Source organism: Pelecanus crispus, chromosome 5, assembly GCF_030463565.1.
Source record: "Pelecanus crispus isolate bPelCri1 chromosome 5, bPelCri1.pri, whole genome shotgun sequence".
Classification (NCBI taxonomy): domain Eukaryota; kingdom Metazoa; phylum Chordata; class Aves; order Pelecaniformes; family Pelecanidae; genus Pelecanus; species Pelecanus crispus.
Window position 1 is genome coordinate 56,490,070 of NC_134647.1, and position 21,111 is coordinate 56,511,180.

The 21,111-nt window shown below is 42.2% G+C and overlaps 1 protein-coding gene across 2 annotated transcripts in view; it reads right to left on the bottom strand.

Annotated features, from left to right (window-relative positions):
* Window positions 1-21,111, bottom strand: part of ATF6 (activating transcription factor 6) — an 80,501-nt gene that overhangs the window by 6,977 nt on the left and 52,413 nt on the right. For both annotated transcript variants that reach the window (XM_075710600.1, XM_075710603.1), the window contains one exon: window positions 12,160-12,244. In XM_075710600.1, coding sequence (XP_075566715.1) covers window positions 12,160-12,244 — 85 coding nt within the window. The remainder of the gene's footprint in view (window positions 1-12,159; window positions 12,245-21,111) is intronic.

Sequence of the window (21,111 nt, forward strand, 5' to 3'; positions counted from 1 at the left end):
GCTTTCAAAGAGCCACTGGATGTGTTCCAGTACCTGGTTCTTTTGTGCTAGCTGTGCCAAGATGACGATGCTGAAGTTTGGTTTAAACGATGATTTAGCACCAAACTACCCAAACAATTTATAGCGCAACCTGCCCTGGCCCAAAACAGAGCTTATGTCTAGGGCAGCACAGAGTTCAGAAAGTGCAAGCTTCAGAAGAAGATGAGGGCACCAGCTGCACACAGCTCTGGGGCTGGCCTGTTGAAGGGCTGCAGCTGTCCCCAGACATAATTCAGGGGGCTTTCTCTGCTCTGTCACTTCTGCAATCTTCCATCTCATCACCACTGAGCAGCCCTGACTGTCCTACCCAGCACATCTGGACAATGTTTCCATCTGAAGGGTTGGTATACACTACCAAATAAGTATATAAATGAAGCAGTATTACTGTAACAGCTACAAAGACTAAAAATACACTCACTGCAACAACGCAGCAGGGTTCCTAAAACATTTACAGATTTGCTTGTTAGACAGGATTATTTGAGGCAAGGGAGAAAGTTATATTGTGACCCAAATAACTTCTCTTTTTGAAAGTAAATTCCTGCTTGGAACTATTTCCAAACAAACCGTTTGCAATCGTCTCACCTCTGTGGACTCAGCTGTCCTCAGTCCCTGACTCAGGTTAAGTGAGATCCTGGGCATTTCAGTTCTCCAGGTCTCCTATCACCTCACAAACAGCAAGCCAGGCTGCTGGGTCTATGTGCATACAGGAACAGGGGGCCATGGTCAGAAACGCTGGATCCACATAATCAAAGTCACACTGACGAGCCACAAGCTGACAGCAAGGTAGACATGGTCGCTCCCCATGGTTGGAACATTGGTGCCAGGGGCTATCCAAGGGGGGATACATACAGGCACAAGGGGTAAGCAAGAAAACTGGAGGAAACAAGCTCTCTGTGGCCTCCTAAGTAAATAATGCAGCCACAGGAGAGATCAGCACTGGCTGTGGATGAGGAGCACAATATGCCCTTAGCTTATACCACTATGTGATTTTTGGAAAAGGCTGGCACCTGTGGGCAATGTGGTCAGTGGCAGATCTGTGCCAGATGTGCTTTGCAGTACTTGGTCCAGATTGGGAGGTCTCAGGGAGAGGGAAGGAAAGTTGGCTCTTCCCAGGGACCATTTCCCAACTGATCTCCCACCTCCCCTTCCAATCTTCTTTCATGCTGCACAGCCACTTCCCTCTAAGAGAAAGAGCATGAGCTAGAGAGGAGAGGGCCCAGTATGGAGCTACTGTGATGGCTCTTCCTGTTTTGGAGCGGGAGCCAATGGCCATTGCAAGAAGAGAAGATCAGAATCACCAGTGTTGACCCTCCCAGGCACATAATTTAAAGCTCCCTCAGGTAGGGTATTTCTCGGAAATACTGAGACATTTTTGACAGCGCTGGCTGTGCATATGCTTGTTGTTGGCAGGGTATCATTGCTGCAGGATGGCCATATTTGAAACCTAGCCAGCTGTGGCAATGCTAATGACAAGGGGGGAAAAAAAAAGAAGAGAAAACAAAGACAAGGGGCAAACCAGTTCTGCTGCACAGAAAGCTCTCTTGGGAGTGAAGGCCAGATGCTGGAGAGAGAGCAACTCCATTAGGCACAACCCTACATGCCTGCTTGGGAGGCACAAAAAGTATAAACAACCCCGCCCCCCCAGCCTGCAAATCCAGACGTACCCACTTACAAGACAACTGTACACAGGAGAGTAGCCTAAAAAGGCATTCCGGTAGAGGCTTCTTTCAAGAACAACAGCTGGAGGGCTTGTCCCAGGACAGTACATATGGGTTGTTCCCTTTGTGTGCAGCAGGGAGGGACTGGGAGGCATGGGCATGTTCCCTTTGGTCCCCACCATGGGTCTAGCATCCTACAGGTGCTGTTAGAGCTGGAAAACCTTTCTGGCCCAATGCTACCTTTGGTTTTAAATGCTAGCAAGCTCCTTTTCCTGCTGTGCTGGCCACTCTCCTTTTCTAGCCTTGCTACTGCCTAAGGACAGCTGTTCTGCACAGGCAGGAGAGCAAAGTCCTGGCAGCAAAGTCCCATCCAACCTGTGCTTCTGCCTCTCACAGTGACCAGTAGCAGAAGCAAAAGTCAGGGCAGCATATACTTTTGGTGGTAGATGAAACAGTAACTGCTTCCCAGACACCTTATCTACACCATTCATAGCTCTTCAGGTTCTGTTACAACCCTTCCCTCAGCCATTGCTGTCAAATTCAATAGTCACTGGCAGGGAAGCTGTTACACTTAATGTTCATTCTTGTTGCTTTTTGTCTTGCTTCTTTCATTGTTTTTTATATCTATAAGCATCTACAGCCAAAAATGCATAGCATTGAAGATGGGGATTCAGCAGGGCTGTAAAGACGGTTCATGTTTTGTTTTATACTCCCTCTCTAAAAAATCATATTGCTTTTCTTCCTTGTCTAAGCTGACACTTCAGGGAAGGCTGCGCAGTGGCTCCTCGGAGCAGTAACAGCTTGGTTATCTGCCCCTGTATGTTTGGTCAGGAACACTTTTCCCATGTAAATCTTTTGATTTTTTCACACCAAGTTTCACCTGCTGAGCAGAATTTCACTCCTTCCCAAGATCTTCCAGCCTCTGCCTGGAGATGCGGGGGCAGTGACCCCAGCAGAAACCTGTGTGGGAGTCTACTGGTAACACCCTCTTCTTTGCAAAACGTGACCATCTGTTTCCACCTTTCATTTACACCTTTTAGGGAGATACTAATCCACAAGTTAGCCTTCCCTCTTGCCTCACAAAAACTTACTTTCTTTTAGCAGTTTCTGAGGAACTACTTTTTTCCAAGTTTTTTGAACACTCAGCTATGTTGTTGTGCTGAAGAGACCACACTTATCCTCACATTCGCTATCCCTCTGAGGCCTGTGATGGAACACTAAGGTAGGACTTCCCTCTGCAGAAGCTGTGCTAGCTCTTCCCAAGCTATCGCATGTCCCCAGGCATGCTCAACTCCCACAGATTCAGCCAGCTCGTGCAAAAGTGAGACTTGATTTTTTTTACAGTTCCTGAGGCCATTTTTAAAAAGTCTGCCTTATTTGTCACTTGCCGTTCTCCTGATAATTATATAGCCTCAGTGGTTAACACCAGCACAAGAACTGTTCGCTCTTTCCTTCAACAGTGCTGACTTCAACTTTAAGTGCTCTTTCACACCTCGGTCCTCTACAGGCACTAGAGATTCCCTGGCAGGCGTCCTCTGAAAAATGTTTTTATTATTTTTTTATGCCTCAGGCACACTGTTCCTCAATATCTTTTTCTGGCTTGACTTCTTATGGTTTGACATTTATTCTGCCAGAAATCGTGCTCTTTCTTCTACTCCCTCATTTGGCTGCAATGTCTATTGTTTAAAAGATATCTTCTTACTTCTATGAATCTACTTTAATGTGTTATTTAAGCCTGCTGGATTTTTTGGGTCCTTTTAAAGACTTTTGCACTGAGCTTTTAATCTTTAATCAATCTTCAAACCATTTGCCAGCGTTTTATTGTATTTTTTTTTAATACGTTTTCCTATTCTTATTTAGCCCTTACCTTTGAATTGTAGTATGTACTTCACCATTTCAATTTGTAGGCACTTACTGATAAAATTAATTTAACTATTTGACTTCATGTTTTTTCAAGAGGCAGTGTCACTTCTTCATTGACATGCAGCTTCGCTATCACCCTATATCATTTGTATCCTAGTGTTAGTGTCTCACTGATTTAAGAGTGAAGGCTGGCGTGAGCCTGTATTCACTTACAGTTGAAATGTCTTTATAGGTTGGATGGTATCCAAAGAGTGAGCTGAATTTTCCACCTGTCTCACTTGGATACATAAAATTACCTCATTTATTTAGATACTGTGATCAGCTCTTGCTCATAGAAGAGTATTTTTAACACCATCTCTGTGAAGCTTCTGTCTGCGTGAGGCAAGCTCTTTCCTCCATGTGAGCTTCTGTGATTCAATGCATTTGCCAGTTAATTAAAAAAAAAAAAATCACATACATATGCTGCAGAGTGCCTATCTGAATATGGCGCACTAATAAAAGTGAGACGTCCGTTTCAAAGGTTTCTGTTTCCCAGCTACAGCAACAGGAGATTTACAGCTTTAATGTATGAATCCTGCTCTGAAACAGAGGTGCCTCCTTTCTCATGGTGAGGGGCAGCTTGGGCTGACAATCATTTCTTCATCTACATTCACCCAGAAGGCATTTGTGCTGTACTGGGATATGCCATGGTCTTTTCACCTGGGGCTACTACAGAATAAGACAGGATGGAGGCAGATCATTTACAATGAAGTGGTGGATGACTGAAACTGCAAATGTTCTTCAGATACTCAGGACGTTTTCAAACACTTTCCTACAACAACCCTGCTACAAAGGATCAAGCCCAGAGGACACGCAGAAGGCACAGCAGGAAGCACCAGAGGTAAGGTGGACTGTATGAAGAGGGTGAGGAAAGCTGCAGCGTGGAGGACTAGACCTGGGATACGAGAAGAAGGCAAAGGCCTCCCAGCCCCGCTGGCAGCAGTCTCCTTAGAGACTGCAATCCAAACACTGAAAAAGACTGTCTTGGACTGCTGTGTTTTTACTAATCTCTAGGTTTACTCCAGTGATGTTCTCAAGACAGAACTCATAAATGTGAACCTCCTCTACCAGCTCTGTTGCAATTTTTTATGTTTTTACAGGGTGAGCTCATTACGGATAATTATGTTTCAGATCACTGTAGAAGTAAGGAGCTACCAGTAATCAGAGTTGGCCTGTGTATCAGAAACATAAAACTGTGTTTGCCACCTATAATTTAACACTAAGAAGAATTATGTAATCTTGAATTTACAACATTTGAAAAGGTATTAAGGCAGATCAGCTGGGCTCGAGGCTAGAATTACGATGTGCTGCACAAACACAGTTCAATGTAGTCGAGATGGTGACGGTAATCTCACAGATCAGGATGAAAATTTTCTCTTTGCTTTGCAGCACAGCTCTCAGCACAGTGCTCTCTGTGAAGCTTGGTGGGAGAGCATACCTACATGGCAGTATCAACATCCAAGGTTAACAAATGTCTAGAAGATAGGGTCTCTGCAGCGAGACGCATACTCGTTTAGTTCTAAACTGAATTTGGCTCCTTCTGCAACTCCGTACTGGCATACACACTGGCAGCTAATGTCATGGGTTTATTTTTTCTTCTACTTTGTGAATTTTATATAAGTGTTCCTTTTATATGGAAAAAGCAATCTGGTGTAATAACTCGACACTGGCATTGGAAATACGAAGTATGAAGTCCAATTAGTTTATGACTCATTCTCTACCCCCTTTGTGAGCAGCGTGTTCCCAAGAAAATGCCATCTGTAGCATTTATCCTGTCTACACAGGGAAGACCAGTCACACTGGGGCTTGGTGGGCTCGGCGGGCTCTATCACACAAAACCTGAGACGCCCTTTTTCTTATTAACAAAGGGGCAAAAAGGCACAGAAGATCCTCTGAAATCATCTTCCTGCTCTTCAGAATACTTAAAAATAGGTTACTCATTCAGCAATTTAGGTAAACAGCTCATTATGAAAAGTCACTGGGGAATAAGCCTTTATGATTTCATTTCTTGATCGTTTCCTGTCTAACTAAACAAACATGAACTCGAGTGACACAGATTCCATCACTTCTGTGCACAGATTCTTGAATGATTTCTCTCATACTTTTTTGAATAATTTAATATTCTCCTTCCTGTCAAAGACAACATATATCAACAGACAATGGTTGGGAAGAGCAAAATCTCTCAAAGACAACCAAATCTGTTGAAAACTTCTATTTAATATTGAATCTAGGCAATGAACAATTCTGATGTTCAAAAAAATGAAGGAAGGTTTGGGGGGGTGTTCTGTTTTGATAAACTGCATTGCTACATCACTTTGAAAAGTGAACAAGAGTGAGACCAGCAACATCCTACAATCTGACTAAAATCTGTGGTTAAAATTTCTTGATGAAATTTGTTCTGCCACAATTTCAACCCTGACCTCTACAGCAGAGCTTTACATGAGTACAAGAGCTGAAGTACATCTGTGACATTAACAAACCATCGTAATTACAGCAGAACCACAGTAATGCAACATGCTGCTTGTCCACGACTGCACACAGGAGATAGCAGACTCTCCCTGTTTCTCAATCCAGGCTCAATAATCAGCTGTTGCAGTGAGGTCTAACCAAGAGCTAACCATGGCTCTGATTTTTCCCTGGTCAGGCTTCACCAAACTACTTTTATTCCTCAACTGGCAGCTCAAGAAGCAGAAAGGTGGCATTTTCAAAATGTCCTGTACACTTACAGCATGGAGACATTCTCAGATGTATTTTCCTACATCCTGGTTTAGACGTCTTGATGCTTTGAAGGCTTCTCAGTGATCTTCTTAAAAAAACCCTTAGCAGCCACCCTTCTTTCATCTCACAGATAGGTTGTAATCCTACATACACAACTTCCAGAACCTTATGCTCATACTCTATAGCTTGTAAGGCTATAGAGTAATTGCTGAGTTCTCAGCAATTTCTGCTAAATCCAGAGACAAAAGCAGAAACAATGAGAGAAGTATCTCTACAGGTCATGCTTGTGTAGCCAAGAGAGGAGGCCTCTGTACCTACTAAAGTGGCATGAGCTTCTCAGTGTGGGGCCAAGGACAGCAGCTGTGAGAAGGAGCCACAGGGACTAAGATTTGACTTCTAACATGAAGAGAAGAATGAACCAACAACAACTAGAGATAGCTGGGGCCATTGGTCTCCTGGAAACCGTTCTGAAGCTGATCAAAGTGAGAGAGAAGGCTACCCAAAATGTTAAGCAGCAACTTTCAGGGAAGTCAGCAGCCCTAAGTTGTATGTATTGTTTTAGACCTTCCTCGTTCGATGACTGACTGGGAATTCTGCTTCTTGCTCTGAAAGACGGAAATGGCATCTTTTGTTTGCTTGACCCTGAAAGGCAGAGGAACTTGGAGACTTTATTTATTCAACCCCAAGACATGGGAACTTACAGAACATTGTCACTTCCCAAAGAGCTTTTGTTTTTATTTTCCTTCTCAGCCTGTGTGGGTTCTGTTTGCCTTATGGATTTTTCACTTGGACATCTGTGAGTGGCTTTTGCACGTGGCTGTCAGTTGAAAGAACGTTCTTTGTAGCTGCATGCAAATAATCATGGTGTTTGATGGCAGAAATCCCTCCAGTTCTGATCAAAAAGCCTTACCACTAGATTTGTTATTGACCATTTTAGCTAGAATGTGTATTATTTCAGAGCACTTTTGAAGTCTGTTACATCAGTATGATGATGGATGCTAGGAAGGAAGGCTCAGGGAAGCGGCAGCGATCAGAAGCTGGCCAACACAACAGAGCACACAGACTTTGCAAAAATCGCCATCCCATTCAAAATAAATTTCTGCCTTTAGGAGACTATTTTGCTGTTGTGTTTCATGAAAAAAACAACCCTTAAGAGAACATGCTCCCTTAAGAACCAGAAGCATGCAAGTTATAGAGTCAGGCACACAAACTATCTCAAAGGCAGACTGAAGACAAGTCCCATTGTGTGACATTAGACTAAGAACCTATGCACAGTATTTGTATAAAATGTAAAACTCTTTCTGTCATGGCTGCCAGTTCCCAGAAAATGAGTCTTGGATATCACCAGTGGCTTTCCTACCAGGTCTCTCACTTTTGTTTAGCTAAGAGTGCAGACACCAATCCCCAATTTAGAAAGAGCAAATCATAGAATCATAGAATCGTTTTGGTTGGAAAAGACTTTTAAGATCATCCAGTCCAACCATTAACCTACACAACCAAATCCACACTAAATCAATCAAGGGTAGACTAGACTAAACCATGTCCCAAAGTGCTACGTCTACCCTTTTTTTGAACGCTTCCAGGGATGGTGACTCCACCACCTCTCTGGGCAGCCTGTTCCAATGCTTGACTACCCTTTCCGTGAAGAAATTTTTCCTAATATCCAATCTAAACCTCCCCTGGCGCAGCTTGAGCCCATTTCCTCTCATCCTATCGCTAACTACATGGGAGAAGAGACCAACACCCACCTCACTACAACCTAAGGACTTTCACATATCGGGAACTGTTTTGCAAAGGGATCCTAAACAAAACAAAACAAAACAACAACAAAAAAAAGCCTTTTTGGTCTTTGTGCTGCTGCTAAGACTAGCAGTACTCATGGTGAGTACACACCTGCACAGATGTTTACAGCTGCTCTTACCAAGAGGAAGTGCAACCTGTGAGAGTATCTAACCTAATCCTAGGGAGAAATGCATTAATGAAAGTGGCTTCTTGGGCTAAGCGTTGACTGCTATCTCCTACACTGAACGTACATATGTTCTCACTTTTGTGTGCTGCAAGGAGAGGACTACTGGTGGTGTGTGCTGCGCTGCAGAGCTACAGGCATCCTGCAGAGACAGAAGAGTTGTGCTTGGGGTAGGAAGAGTGGCTTAGCTATGCTGTACTCTATAGATTATTTTGATCCAAAGACCAATGTTATAACCCACTGCATTTTTTACAGCAGTTAAGTAAATAGAAGGCTAATGGCAGTTGTTTTCATTTAAACTTCAAGAAAGGCACCGCCTATATGTCAATTTGGAATTGGTGTAATGAGCCAACAAGACTCTGCATTACAATAAAAGCAAATTTAGGAATGAAATCTACTGGAGATTTAACTGGTCTCAAGTGCATAGTTAGATTTCTAAAATAATAGCTGCAATCCAGCATAACAAACATGACTTGCTTAAAAACAAAAGCTGGAGTTTAACTGTAAATTGCAGTTGGCTTTCATTCCCATGAGAAACTGAAAGATATTTCTTCTTGGAACAACTTCTCAGTAAAGACACACCAATGGTGCCCTCAAAACCCTGTACAGTGGGACCAGGACTACCCAGTTCTGCTTTTTTCCCCTCCAGACTTACCAACCCTAAGGTCCTTAGGTACCATCAGGAAGATTTTCTGTGAGTACTGCATGTGTCCACAAATGCTGGGGCTTTGTCATTGGGCAGAGGCAGGTCAAAACATGGGCATGGCTGGCTTCAGGGGCCAAGGGGAGAGCTGTACTGAGGGACAACAGCCAGCATGGAAACGGGAGAAGGGTAAAGGGCTGCGAGAGCATCTGGGGAGGTAGAAATGGAGGAGCTGACAGTAAGTACTGGCTGTGAACTAGGGGGGTGGCTCAGCAAGTTTGGAAAGGGGCTTGGAACCAGGTGGGGAAGCAGGAAAAGAGGATAAGAGGGGGAGGATTAACATGTACCAACATGTAACAAGTTACTATACTTTTTAAAAAAAATTACTGCTTAAACATATTTAACATATGTTAACATATTAAACACATTTAAATATTTAAACATATTTCTGTGCACCTGCACAGAAGCCCTCAGTGGGGATTTCGCTGGCTTATCCTCATGCTCGCACAGAGGCATGGGCAATTCAGGCTGACCAGAAGGAGCACACAGGAGAAAGTTACAAGGTAAAGGCCATTTTTACTCTTTTCCAACACAGAGCAACTGAACAGTTTTTATCTTGAAAATGAATTAACATACTGTTATTGCTTTGTACAATGTTATTCTCTTAAACTTCTGTCTTACTGAATGCATACACGTGCACATACACGCATGTGTCTACTACAAAATTTTCCATTGAGAGTTGCCATTAGCTGAAAAGCACTAGGACTGCCACTGGCCGGACTTACCCCAACTCTTCCCTCCAAGAAAAACCTCTTCAAACTGTGAACTTGATTCCGCTTTGCACGCTGGTGAAAACTGCCAGACCAGTCTCGCAGAACCATGTCATTATCCTCCTATGCAGAGTCATGTAGGACAGCGGCTGACAACTCGTTTTACTGCCTAATCTTTGCCCATACCTGTTCTCTGTCCCTGTAGCTGGTGGTGGGAACGGCTCAAGCCAGCTAAAGGCAGAGTCTCTAGCAGAGCTGAGAAGGCATTCAAGTAATCAAAGTGCAATCAGAAAAGGATGACAGTCCTGCTGGGGAAGACTGTCCAAGCAGTTCAAAGGGTTCTCGACTGAACTGTAAGCTGTTTCATGTTTGGAAATAGTGTTGTGGGTAAACTTTAGTACACAGACAAAGATCCTGCAGAAGAAAGCAAGTGATGAAGTTCTGAAAAAGTTTCAAAGCAAAGGCCACTTCACTTGCATTCCCTTCATCTCCTCTGCCAGGGTTGTGGCAGCAAAAAGGAAGGGCAAGTAAGTGGCAGTGGAAAAGGTTTCCCTTCTTCCACAGAGATCTGGCTCGGGCACGAGAAAAGGCAGGAGGGGACAAGTTCTTTCACTGAAAGTTTTGCCAATTCATCCCAGGGAGACCCATCCTCTTCTAGCAGCCAACTCTCTGCAGGTGGACAAAGAATTGAGGTGGGCTTAAAAGAACAACAGACAGCTGGGAGGAAAGCTTTGCTGTCACCAGATGCTTGTTCAGGACGTGCTCAGTCCCTGTGGAGACAGAAGAGCGTGGAGGAGCAATATTCTCAAAGGAGAGAAATGGGTTCTTCTCCAGGCAGAACTTTTTAGGGAATTGTCTCCTCCAGCTAATCTACTAATAATAAAATTAAAAATCAAGCCAAGTTACCTATTGGCTTTTGTGTACCTTGCAATTTTTTTTCCTAATACCTGGCTGAGTGTCACAGAGGAAACAGTGTTTGATGCCGTTGTTTACTTAATGCTATCCTTGTGTCTCATCTATTTCAACATCTCTGCCCAAATCCCTGGACATTTTTTTGTTTCCTGGATTATGCTGATGTTCTGAAGAAAAATCCCAAAGAATTCAAGTAACTATAATTTCACAATGTTTCATTATTAATGAAGGATAAGATTTGTCACTGGATTCTGATGTGGATTTTCCAAATTATATTTACTCCAACAACTGAAGTTATTTCAAGTAAAGTAAGACTCAGTAACATGTTAAAAAGAAGTACTTTGTAATTTAGAAAGAGCGTTTGTTCTCCAAGTGATAAAGTGCCCATCTGCATGTGATAATTCAGCTCAGCCAGAAAAGGATTTTTGTAATGGACATGAAAAGGGAGTTTCAGTCAGATAAATGCCAAAAATAATTCTGATACATCTAATAAAAATTCCCCTAAGACAGCTGGTTATAGATTATCACACTTGACTTACTGTACTGCATGGGAAAATGTAATTATCAAAATGTTGAAAGCCTGAACTGATTTTTTTTTTTGTATTAGTTTATCAAAATTTGCATCATCAGATAACGTTTTCGGCATGCTTGAATTTAACAAAAATATTTGGGTTTATGATTCACTGGTGCTGTAAAACACATAAGTTTTAAAAAAGCATAACATGCAGAGACACCCAGAAAGTAAAGTTTATACTTTTACAGGATTCATGACGCGTTTGATGACTGTGACAGTGACCCTGTGCCCCAAACGTGTCCTAACTTGGCAGTTCCTCACCATATGAATTAATGATGTATTTATACAGTTCATGTCTTGTCTTTCACGTGGGACTAAAGTGCAGGTCAAGAACATTTCTGTTCGCTAATAAGCCTGTGCCCCTAGTGCAAAGCTGTTTTCTCTGCTGTCCTGCAGCACTGTAACATTATTATTATTATTATTATTATTATTAATCCTGGCCATGCAGTGCTGAGAGGTCCCACTCACACTGTGTGTTGTATAACAGAGTGGTAAACAGCTGAGGAAGCCAATGGAAGGCAGTCAGCATCCTAACAAACCAGTAAGGCCATGGAATTTGCCCTGCTAAGCAGGCGTAGGAGGAACCCAAATGAGAGGATGACAACAGTCTCCACACTCGATGGGATCTTTGTAGCCACCAAGTTAGAGAAGCTAGATCACATTCAAGCAACCCTTAATCAGCTGTGTATAAATCACCATGACTGGATGGCACCACCCCTGTCCTTGAAGGAGCTAGAATGAGATACTGCAGAACTGCTGGCCAAGTCACGCTGCCTCTTGTTACAGTCTCAGTGACCAGGCACTGGTGATTGCCAGCACCCCAGCTCCAGCGGGGACCTTTGCAACTAAGACCCAGTAATGACCAGTTTGACTTCTTTTTCAACAACAGACATTTGGTCTAAGTTTGGTTTCCACGTACAAGTCAGGCACATGTCTTTGAAACTATTCTGTCGTTCTCTGTCACGTTTTGGACTTACCATTGATGTTTACAGCTGGCAACACTATAGACATCTTCGGTCTTCTGGTCTTGTTATGTGTGGTGGCTGGCAATAACAGGTGGTCCTGAAAAATAGAGGAAAAGATGTGTTAAATCTACCCTGGAAATACAGAGCTGGGAAAATTCCTTTCCATTCTGTCTTACAGGCATTGCACGTAAAACTATTTACGACAGCTTAGCGAATTCAAATTGTTGAGGGAGTCTTCCAAAAGTCACGGCAATTGCTCATGCTGCGTAACCGAAAAGAAATCCCTATCGCATGCAGCAGAATAAGAAAAAGCCTTGATCATGTGAAAGAGATGGAATCTACTATTAGGCCCTCGCTCAACAGAGTACTTATGTATATGATTAAAGTAATTTAACTTGACTTCAATGATATTTAAACATGTGGTTAAGGGCTTTGCTGAATTGGAACCTTTACTTGCAGTGCTGTCTGCTTTATATATATATGTCATCTTGCTATATCTATGTCAAGCTCTTACACCCCATGCCTCATGCAGTAGGACTGTATCAGTCAGGGTTGTGACAGGGTGTGAAATATGAGCTCTGCTGACAAAACCTACCAGGGAAGTTTGATGGCAAATCTGTGCTTTAGTAGCTTATCTCAACTGGGAGGTGGCTGTAAGACAGCAGTGTTCAAACTAACTACACTGGGTTTTAGCAGGGGAAGTTGCATCTGCAGGAGGTGCTCTGGATATGGACCTGACCTGCAGGGAAAAATGCAGCCCTTCTTCAGGTTTTTTGCTGTTGCTGAACTCAAATTGCTCAACTTGCAGCCTGGGAAAATACGGTTCTTCCCTTACCAATAGAAGCAACGGAACATAAAACACCAGTCCAGGCATCTCCCATATTATTGTGCTATGCTGATCTAGACGGACCAAAGAAAGACTACTAAGGACCAGGGAAGCTTCCCGTGCCTTTCAAAGCTTAGCTTCCCTGACAGAAGGTTGCTTCACTGCACCATCTCAGTACAGTGGGCATTGTGAGGGAAGTAGATTTGCTCTCACTTAGTAATTGGGAACAAAAGACTTTGTTTATATAATTGACAAATTGAGTTTAAATTTCTAACTCAGGCTCTAAGTGAAACAAAAACCTGCCAATGACTAAGTATCTTTTCCAGGTCCCAAAGAATTAATGGAAAATCCCAGCCCTTGTGCTTAGCCCCTCTCCCAATCCCAGCAATGCCAAATTCATTCCCAGTGTCTCTGAGAAGAACAAAAGCTGGCAGGTGCCACCATGTCAGACATGTGGAGACTCATTAACAAGTTTTTGCAACTGTCCTAAAACCAGATCCGAACATCTGCCTTTCACTTGTCAAGAGCCAGCATCTATCTCATATGGTTAAAAAGCAGAAACAGTTTGATGCTCTCATCTCATTTCATGCTTTTCCATTTGTAAAACTCCTACGATATTTTGCAAACCCAGCACTCAGAAACTTTACATGCACCTTTTCGGCTCCCTGCTTAAGGGTAAGAACAGGCACACAAACATCTCATGCTTTTGGCCAAGTTTATCTTTTTGGCAGACTGAATTAGACTTTCTTCAGGACACAGATGTTAACTTCTTAATGTCAGGGTAACTATTTTCCCCATTTTAATATCTAAACACTACATTGTTACGTCTAAGATTCAGGGAACTGAGTTACACACAAAGTTAGGTGTTAAATATATCAAGATATTCTGTAGATACATTGCAGAAATATCACTCTCTCTTTTTTTCCCACCAAAAAAATCCCCCCCCAAAACCAAATGACTGACCATGCGAAGAAAACATTACTTCAATAAATGACTGTAATTAAAAACATCTTGGTACCAAAATTATAAAACCACTCTGGTATAATTCTCAGACTACATATGTAATTCCCATTTCATTTTTGAACCACTGAGATTAAGACAACACTCAGTAAGGCAATGAACTTTACAGAAAAACTGTTCTTGAAATTCAATGTTCCCAAGGGAACAGGCCAAAGATAAGATGTCCATTAAAACTACATTTTGTAACAATGTCCTTGTCGTGATTTGATGACTATTTTTAACATCACTTAAAAAATGCTTATCCTGGTGTTTTTTCTTTTTCAATGCTTCTGAGAGTCCACAACACCATTACCTAGCAGAACACAAGTACTGCATAGATGATCACCTGTGAATCATTACAAGTAACTACTATTTTTTCCTAAAATATCTGAAGATTGGTACATTAACTGATGCTGGCTTAGTTTTGCTTATAATGGCACCTTTATTTACTGTATGCATAAAATGTATTAAGAACTATCACAAAGACTTTAAAATCAGAGTGCCTCTATAGAAATAAACAGCAGTGCCATGACAGAAATGCCAAATTTTTGGATAGCAACAAAATAAGGAAAATTCCTCAGGTACCTCCTGTATCATTACCTTCTTGGCTGCACCATGGGAGGTTCAGGCTGGACATTCAGAAACAGTTTTTCACCGAGAGCATGGTGCAATCCTAGAACAGGTCAGCAGAGAGCCAGGGGATCTTGGAGGTTTCCAAGACCCAGCTATACAAAGCCATGGCTGCCCTTATCTACTGTTGGCAACAGTTCCACTTCGAGGAGAAGGTTGGGCTAGAGACCACCACAGGTTTTCTCTACCCATTTCAATGATCCTACGATTCTCTTTTTGCAGTCCACAGGACAGACACTGGCAGTATCAACTTCTCATAAGAGTCCTATGGTAACTACAGAGGCAGGGCAAATACCTCAGACTTGACCTTTACTAGCTCTGTGTCTCCTCCATCACGGTTAAATTCAAAGACTTGGCTCAGACTGACTCTGCAGTTAACAAATTTCATTTCCATGACTACAATGCAGCCAAACTATGCACTAATACTGCTGGGCAGGTTCAGATTCCACCAAACTGATCTGCTGGAAAACAATACTTTATTCTAAACCTTGCATTGAAAATGAGATGGAAAATTCACCTTTCTTAGTTCTGCCTCACCTGGAAGCCATTTTTTTTTAAATACCAGGAGTTAGATTTAATGGCAACTAATTTTAGACTTCTGTGAATGATGTTTCAAGAGCTGCAAAGAAGAAATGAGCAATTCGCCACTATCTGCTCTCCTTCCTCATAATTCTGGCTTAAAACAAGAACACCGAGTCATTTTCTGGTAGATCAGTCAATTGAAGTGGGCAACTCCAGCAGGTATTTTGCTCTACACTAAGATATCACTGGACATGGCAGGAGCTCTAGAGAAGCCTGCTACTCTCCAGTGACTATCATGAGAATGAGTTCTAGTTCAGACTGGTCAACCAACGTCCAAATACCTGAAGCTGTATTAAATAAATCCCTCCCAGACAGTCTTCTTTCCCTGGCTCAGAGAAACAAAAGGAGCATTGTTTTCTAGATCACAATTACACTCACTCAGAATCAAAGGAATATAAGACAGAAGACAGATACATAAAATGCCAATATTATAATTCAATCTAACCTAATGAAGTGAACTTATTTTATACAAATCATGGCAGGTCCAACACATCCTGCTCAGCCACACAAAATTATGTTAGAGACACAAACTGATATGATAAAAACTTTGATACCTATTGTACATGTACTGTTACTAGCAATCCTTCCAAACACAACCCAACAAGATCAACTCACTGGATCTGAAACAAGTTGCATAGGGAACCACTTTCGACGAAGCCGCTCTGCTACCCAAAACATTAAAATTAACTCCCCCTTAGCATCCAGACTCTGAAATGTCTCCAAAAACTACACAGCGAAGTAGTACATTCACGTATCAATTCACCTGCTACTTGTCTGTTTTACTGGAGCAGTTTGAACAGTGTGAGAAGAAAGACCCAGAGCCTTCTGCTCCCACAGCGGACAGTGAGACAATGAAGTGATTTCCATTCACATTTGTGTATCCAAACACGCTCTGGAGTTGCTGCACAACTCAGTGTTTCAACATCGATTTTGGAGAAGGCAGACATATAAAAAGCCAGTCAGCTGTTAAGTTCAAACTTCTACCAGGAGCTAATGTGCAAGATGCACAGATTGCCTAGAAGTTGGATACTGGCAACTCTCTACTACAGAGACATTTTTAAAAATCTGGCATTAGGGAAATTTATCCATCTCCTTAAATAATCTTTATCTTTTATATGCAGGAGTGTCCCTCTGAGAATCAGTCCTAACTTGAAAAGTTTCATAATTACCCTCATTCTACATTGAAGGCAAAGGTAGTAGCAGGTATGCTGCAGAGTATCATAAATATTTTGCCTACAGTTTAGCTACCTACAACATTCTCAAGCCCAAAAGTCTTCAAACAGTCCATAACTTTTATTTGAAAGCAATACCTAATTATTTATATGCAGCATAAATGAGTGTAGGGATTAGTGATTAGGAAGAAATTAGACATTTAGAAACATTGTTTGAATGCATTTCTAAAATGTAAAGTATTTTCTCCTGTCCTATCCTGTTCTGAAGTATGCTGAATTGCATCCCAGAGGGGTGTGTGATGCTATTACTCATCCCTAATTTTAAACACTAGACAAAACAAACCTAAAATTAAAATGCTGTTTGCGATACTAACACATGGTATAAAACTGAAAATGAATAAAAGCAAATCTTGCAAGTCAGCATCTGGCCCATGAGCATGAACGTCAACCAGAGGCAGAATAAATCACAACTATTACCCAACAACAGATGGCCTTGGCTTGGGCCAAGATTTTCACTTAGATGAGACGACAATTTAAATAGACAATGCAGACCTGAGACTGCTGGCAGAATGACCGGAAAAATATCAGCCTGGAAAGACAGTATTTCAAATGAGACCCCAGCTTCAGCATGCTCATTTTGCTTTTGATCATCTCTACAGTTCAGTGATGTTGAAGCCAGATGAGATGGACAGATAAATAAATAGAGATACAGATACTAAAAATCCAACCACAAGTGCATTACCTTAATTTAATAAGTTGGGATACAGAAACACATTTTTTTTCCTGGGGATAAAGTCTGAAGCTGTTACTTGTTAAAATTCTGATTAATAATCACATTTATTAGGTCCCTGCCACCACAAAACATTCAGGACACTATATTATTAGAATATAATTAACCAGAGATGTAAACACTTAGAAATTAGGCGCCCCTATAGAATGAATTTCCTCACTGAATCTTTGTACTCTGCTAGCTAATTCAATGCCTGATCTGCTGCTGGACTCAACACCACATGGAACTGCTATAAAGATTTTAAGGCTTCTTACATAAAATCAGCGTTGTCCGGGTTCTAACAGGGATTAAGCTTTGGAGCCTCATGTATCTCTAACCCCCACAGTCAACTGGCAATGGAAATTCTGTTCCACTGTGCTAGCAAAACTGGCTGCTCCTGCAGCTTCAGCCTGAGTCTTGCGACATGTGGTTTGGTTCTCAAAGTCCCCACTACCTAGATGCATGAAAACTCTTATAGTTGAAGGACATAAAGAAAACATCACAACTGCACACCATGAAGTTTCATTAAACAGAGAGAAAACATGCTAGTTGAGGGTCTTTTTGATATTTTTTTTTTTTTTTAAACTATCATCATTTCATAAGCTGGACTCCTGGCTTTTAAATCATTAGAATGGGCAATATGGCTTGTTTTGGCTTTTGCAATGCATGTCCCATCAGCAACACTGTACCCAGCAACATATGCCTCCCTGGGGAGCAGCATGCCACCTTGCTATAGGCAATCTGCAGAGCTCCTCCTCCATTTCTGCGTGTTTGAAAGAAACATGAATGAATTAATCCTTGCAGCATGCCCATGCTGGAGAAAAATATTACCAGTGCTATGGGGAATGTGTAGAGGAGATGTGCATGCATTTCAGGGATACCCGAGTGACACAAGACACAAAGGAACAGATTTCCAAGCCCGCCAAGGCTCTGTGCTCTCAGCATGAACTTTTTTTCCTCCTATCCCTGAGGTTACTTACCTGGCAAATCAATTCCCCTAGATTTTTTCTTACCTTCTTAGCTGCTGTGATTAGGTACGGACAACCTTTTCTAGTGTCCTGAGCAAAAGTATTACCTAAATTAATGTACCTTGACTTAAACGTGCTTTGTTACAGTGTATTTAGAACACTGCCTATGCAAACACTGTTGGTCATGTTACTGAAGGGCAAGCCATGCCTCTGACCCTACCCAGTGTTTTGGAGCATGTACCCTGCACAGATGTGATCCACGTGGGAGCCATGATTCCACTCCTGCAAGACAGGCCCTATCTCAATTCTCACAAAGATTTCATCAAGAAGTCCGACTGAGCCCTGCTCTTTGTTAGGAGATCCATCTCTGACGAACTAAGGATGATCTTTTTGAAAACAAGTGACATTTGTTACTTTACAGGAATAAAAGCTCCAAGGAGACTGGATTAAATACCAAAGGAAAACCTTAATGTGCTGTTCTCGTAATTTGCCTTGATGAGGAGATTTCATCTTTACCATCGCCTTGGAAACCAGCTATGTGCTAGAATATCACAACTAACAAAGACAGTTGCCAGAGCAGAGCGGGCAAACAGAGCCAGGCGCCCTCAGCATGCCAAAGGGTACTCTGTCCAGGCAGCTTCAGAAGACTTGTTACAGTAAACAAACACTGTAGCTGGGCGTTTTTTCATCTCTGTTTACGACTAAGAGATCTCCCAGGGAATCATGCCTCAATCTCTTCCAGCCTGAATCTTCACGCTGTGATTCTAGGACCACATTACAACCACTGCCGATACAGGCTGAGGAGTTTCCCACATCCCACTGAAGTGCTGGCAGCTTCCCAAAGCTGCCGGGGGCACCATTTTTCTTTAATGGCACTACTTTTTGGTAGTGTACAACATGTCCTGACAGCTTAAAAACTTATCTATTAACTATCCAACCACACCTAGTGATCTCAAGATGAAGCAGATAGAAAGCAAGTGGTTTTGGGGCATAAAAAATTGGGCATCAAATCCATGTATTGTCTTTCAAACATTTTTTCTGAACAGCTTCAGGGACTTCAGGTCAATGAGATGACACTGGACCTTGTTTAGAGGCAAGCTTTTGGCCATACCTTTGTATGTGTGAAACAAAAATGTGCTTTCACAAGCCCAAAAAGCTGCATGCAACTTCAGAGACTGCCCTGTCCAGGTCCTCTAAGGAGCTGGACTTTTTAAAACCCTGGGCTGACAGAGCCAGAGCCAACTTTTCTTTCATAAACCACAGATTCCACACTTTTTAAAAATTTCAAAATAATTGCTTCAGGCTGTCTGGCTGTTACCAGAGGTGTGATGTTTCTTTCCTGATCTCCTACACAGGCCACCGAACCTGCACTGAGCAGCATCGCAGCCTTTGGCATATGACTCCTAACCGGGAAACGGTACCTGGGAAGCTGGAACTCGATTCTCAGGACAGCCAGGGCTGAACTTCAGCAGCCCTCTGGACACAAAAGGAAGCTGTTCTCCAGGGAAGAGAACTTTACTGCAATGCACTCATGGCCTAGGGGCTGATTCTCATTCACCCCAGCAGTTCCCAACACTGCAAAGCACATAGCACAGATCATGGTGTAAATGAGAATCAGGTCTTGCCATATCTGCTTCTGGTTTCCCCTGCCAGTTCGAAGAGGACGTGTATGAAAGTTTACAAATTTGTAGAGGAAATGGCTGTATAATTTCACTACTGATTTGGTTGGGTGATGGCAACCATATGGTGTTCTGAGGATACACCACACTGGATACAGCACTGGTCCATCTGAAAATGCCAGAAGTTCCTGCAGCATTGCTTTTGCTCTCAGTGGACATTAAACTGGGCAGTAACTGTAGAGGGGAGGGTGCCTCTGAAACTACTGCTATCCTACCATTTCAGTCTGACCCTTATATTTGAAAAGCATGGCAATGGTTTTAAGAGCAGAAAAAAGAGAGGAAACCAGTTGAAACCTCTACACAAACTGTGACTCATAGCCACAATACTTGCTCATTATACCATCAACAGTAAAGCTGCCTTGTTTTAAAAGCTGATGTGTCTTTTTTTTCTTTCTTTTTTTTTTTTTTTTTAAAGGTAGACCTTATAAATCCAAGCGGATTTACTCACCCCATCATGGATCCTTACAGGGAATCCGTGACATGCAAAGGTGAGTATGGGAATGAGTGAAAGATGGGATAATGACTGCAAGGAACCCACAGAAAACCCACAATAAAAATTCACAAGGTCTCAGCCTCTCTGCACCAGCTCTCAAGAGCCCACCCTGGGAGGCTCCAGCAGCTTTACTACCTTGGGTTTAACAATAACCATTTAACTTAATTTGAAAGAGTACCAGTTCCACATATATTAAACTTGAAGTTAGCTAGCATATATTAACACAGTTTGATTTTGCAGCATACTAAAGAAGAGAGCTTGTAATTGAGAATTCAAGTCCCAATCCCTAATCATAGAATTTAATTACTTTTCTAAGTTCTAAGCCTATTGGGGGGGGTGCAAACTGTCCCGTAACAGGAAGGCTCCTAGAAGTGGTGGGAATACGGCTTCTTTTTCTGCTTTTATTTTTGCCAAAAGTGCTCCTATTCACATTGATGCTGTTCCAATCCCAGTGTTTCTGTGCACAGGTGGTTTTTACAAGCTATACTTAGCACAGAGCAATGAAGTGATGAGATATGCTTTTCATTTAAGCGTTTTACCAGAAATAGCTCAATCCCACAGTCAATAAAATGTTCTGTAGTGTAAGATTACACCTTTCTGACATTCCCAGACAAATTTTTATAAATAACACCTAACTACACTCTGGAACACTTTCTGGTCACTGTCCCTGCAGAAGAGGGAGTTGCTATCCAGTTTAGTTCCCCTGTGAGAGACCTTCTAATGAAGAAGTCTTTAGTGCCTTTTCTTGTCAACTGTGTTACTGCCAGATGTGATATGGCCTGGGCTCCAAAACTAAACTAACTGGAAAGCACCTCGCTGTGAGTCAGACAGCCTTGTGAAAATCCC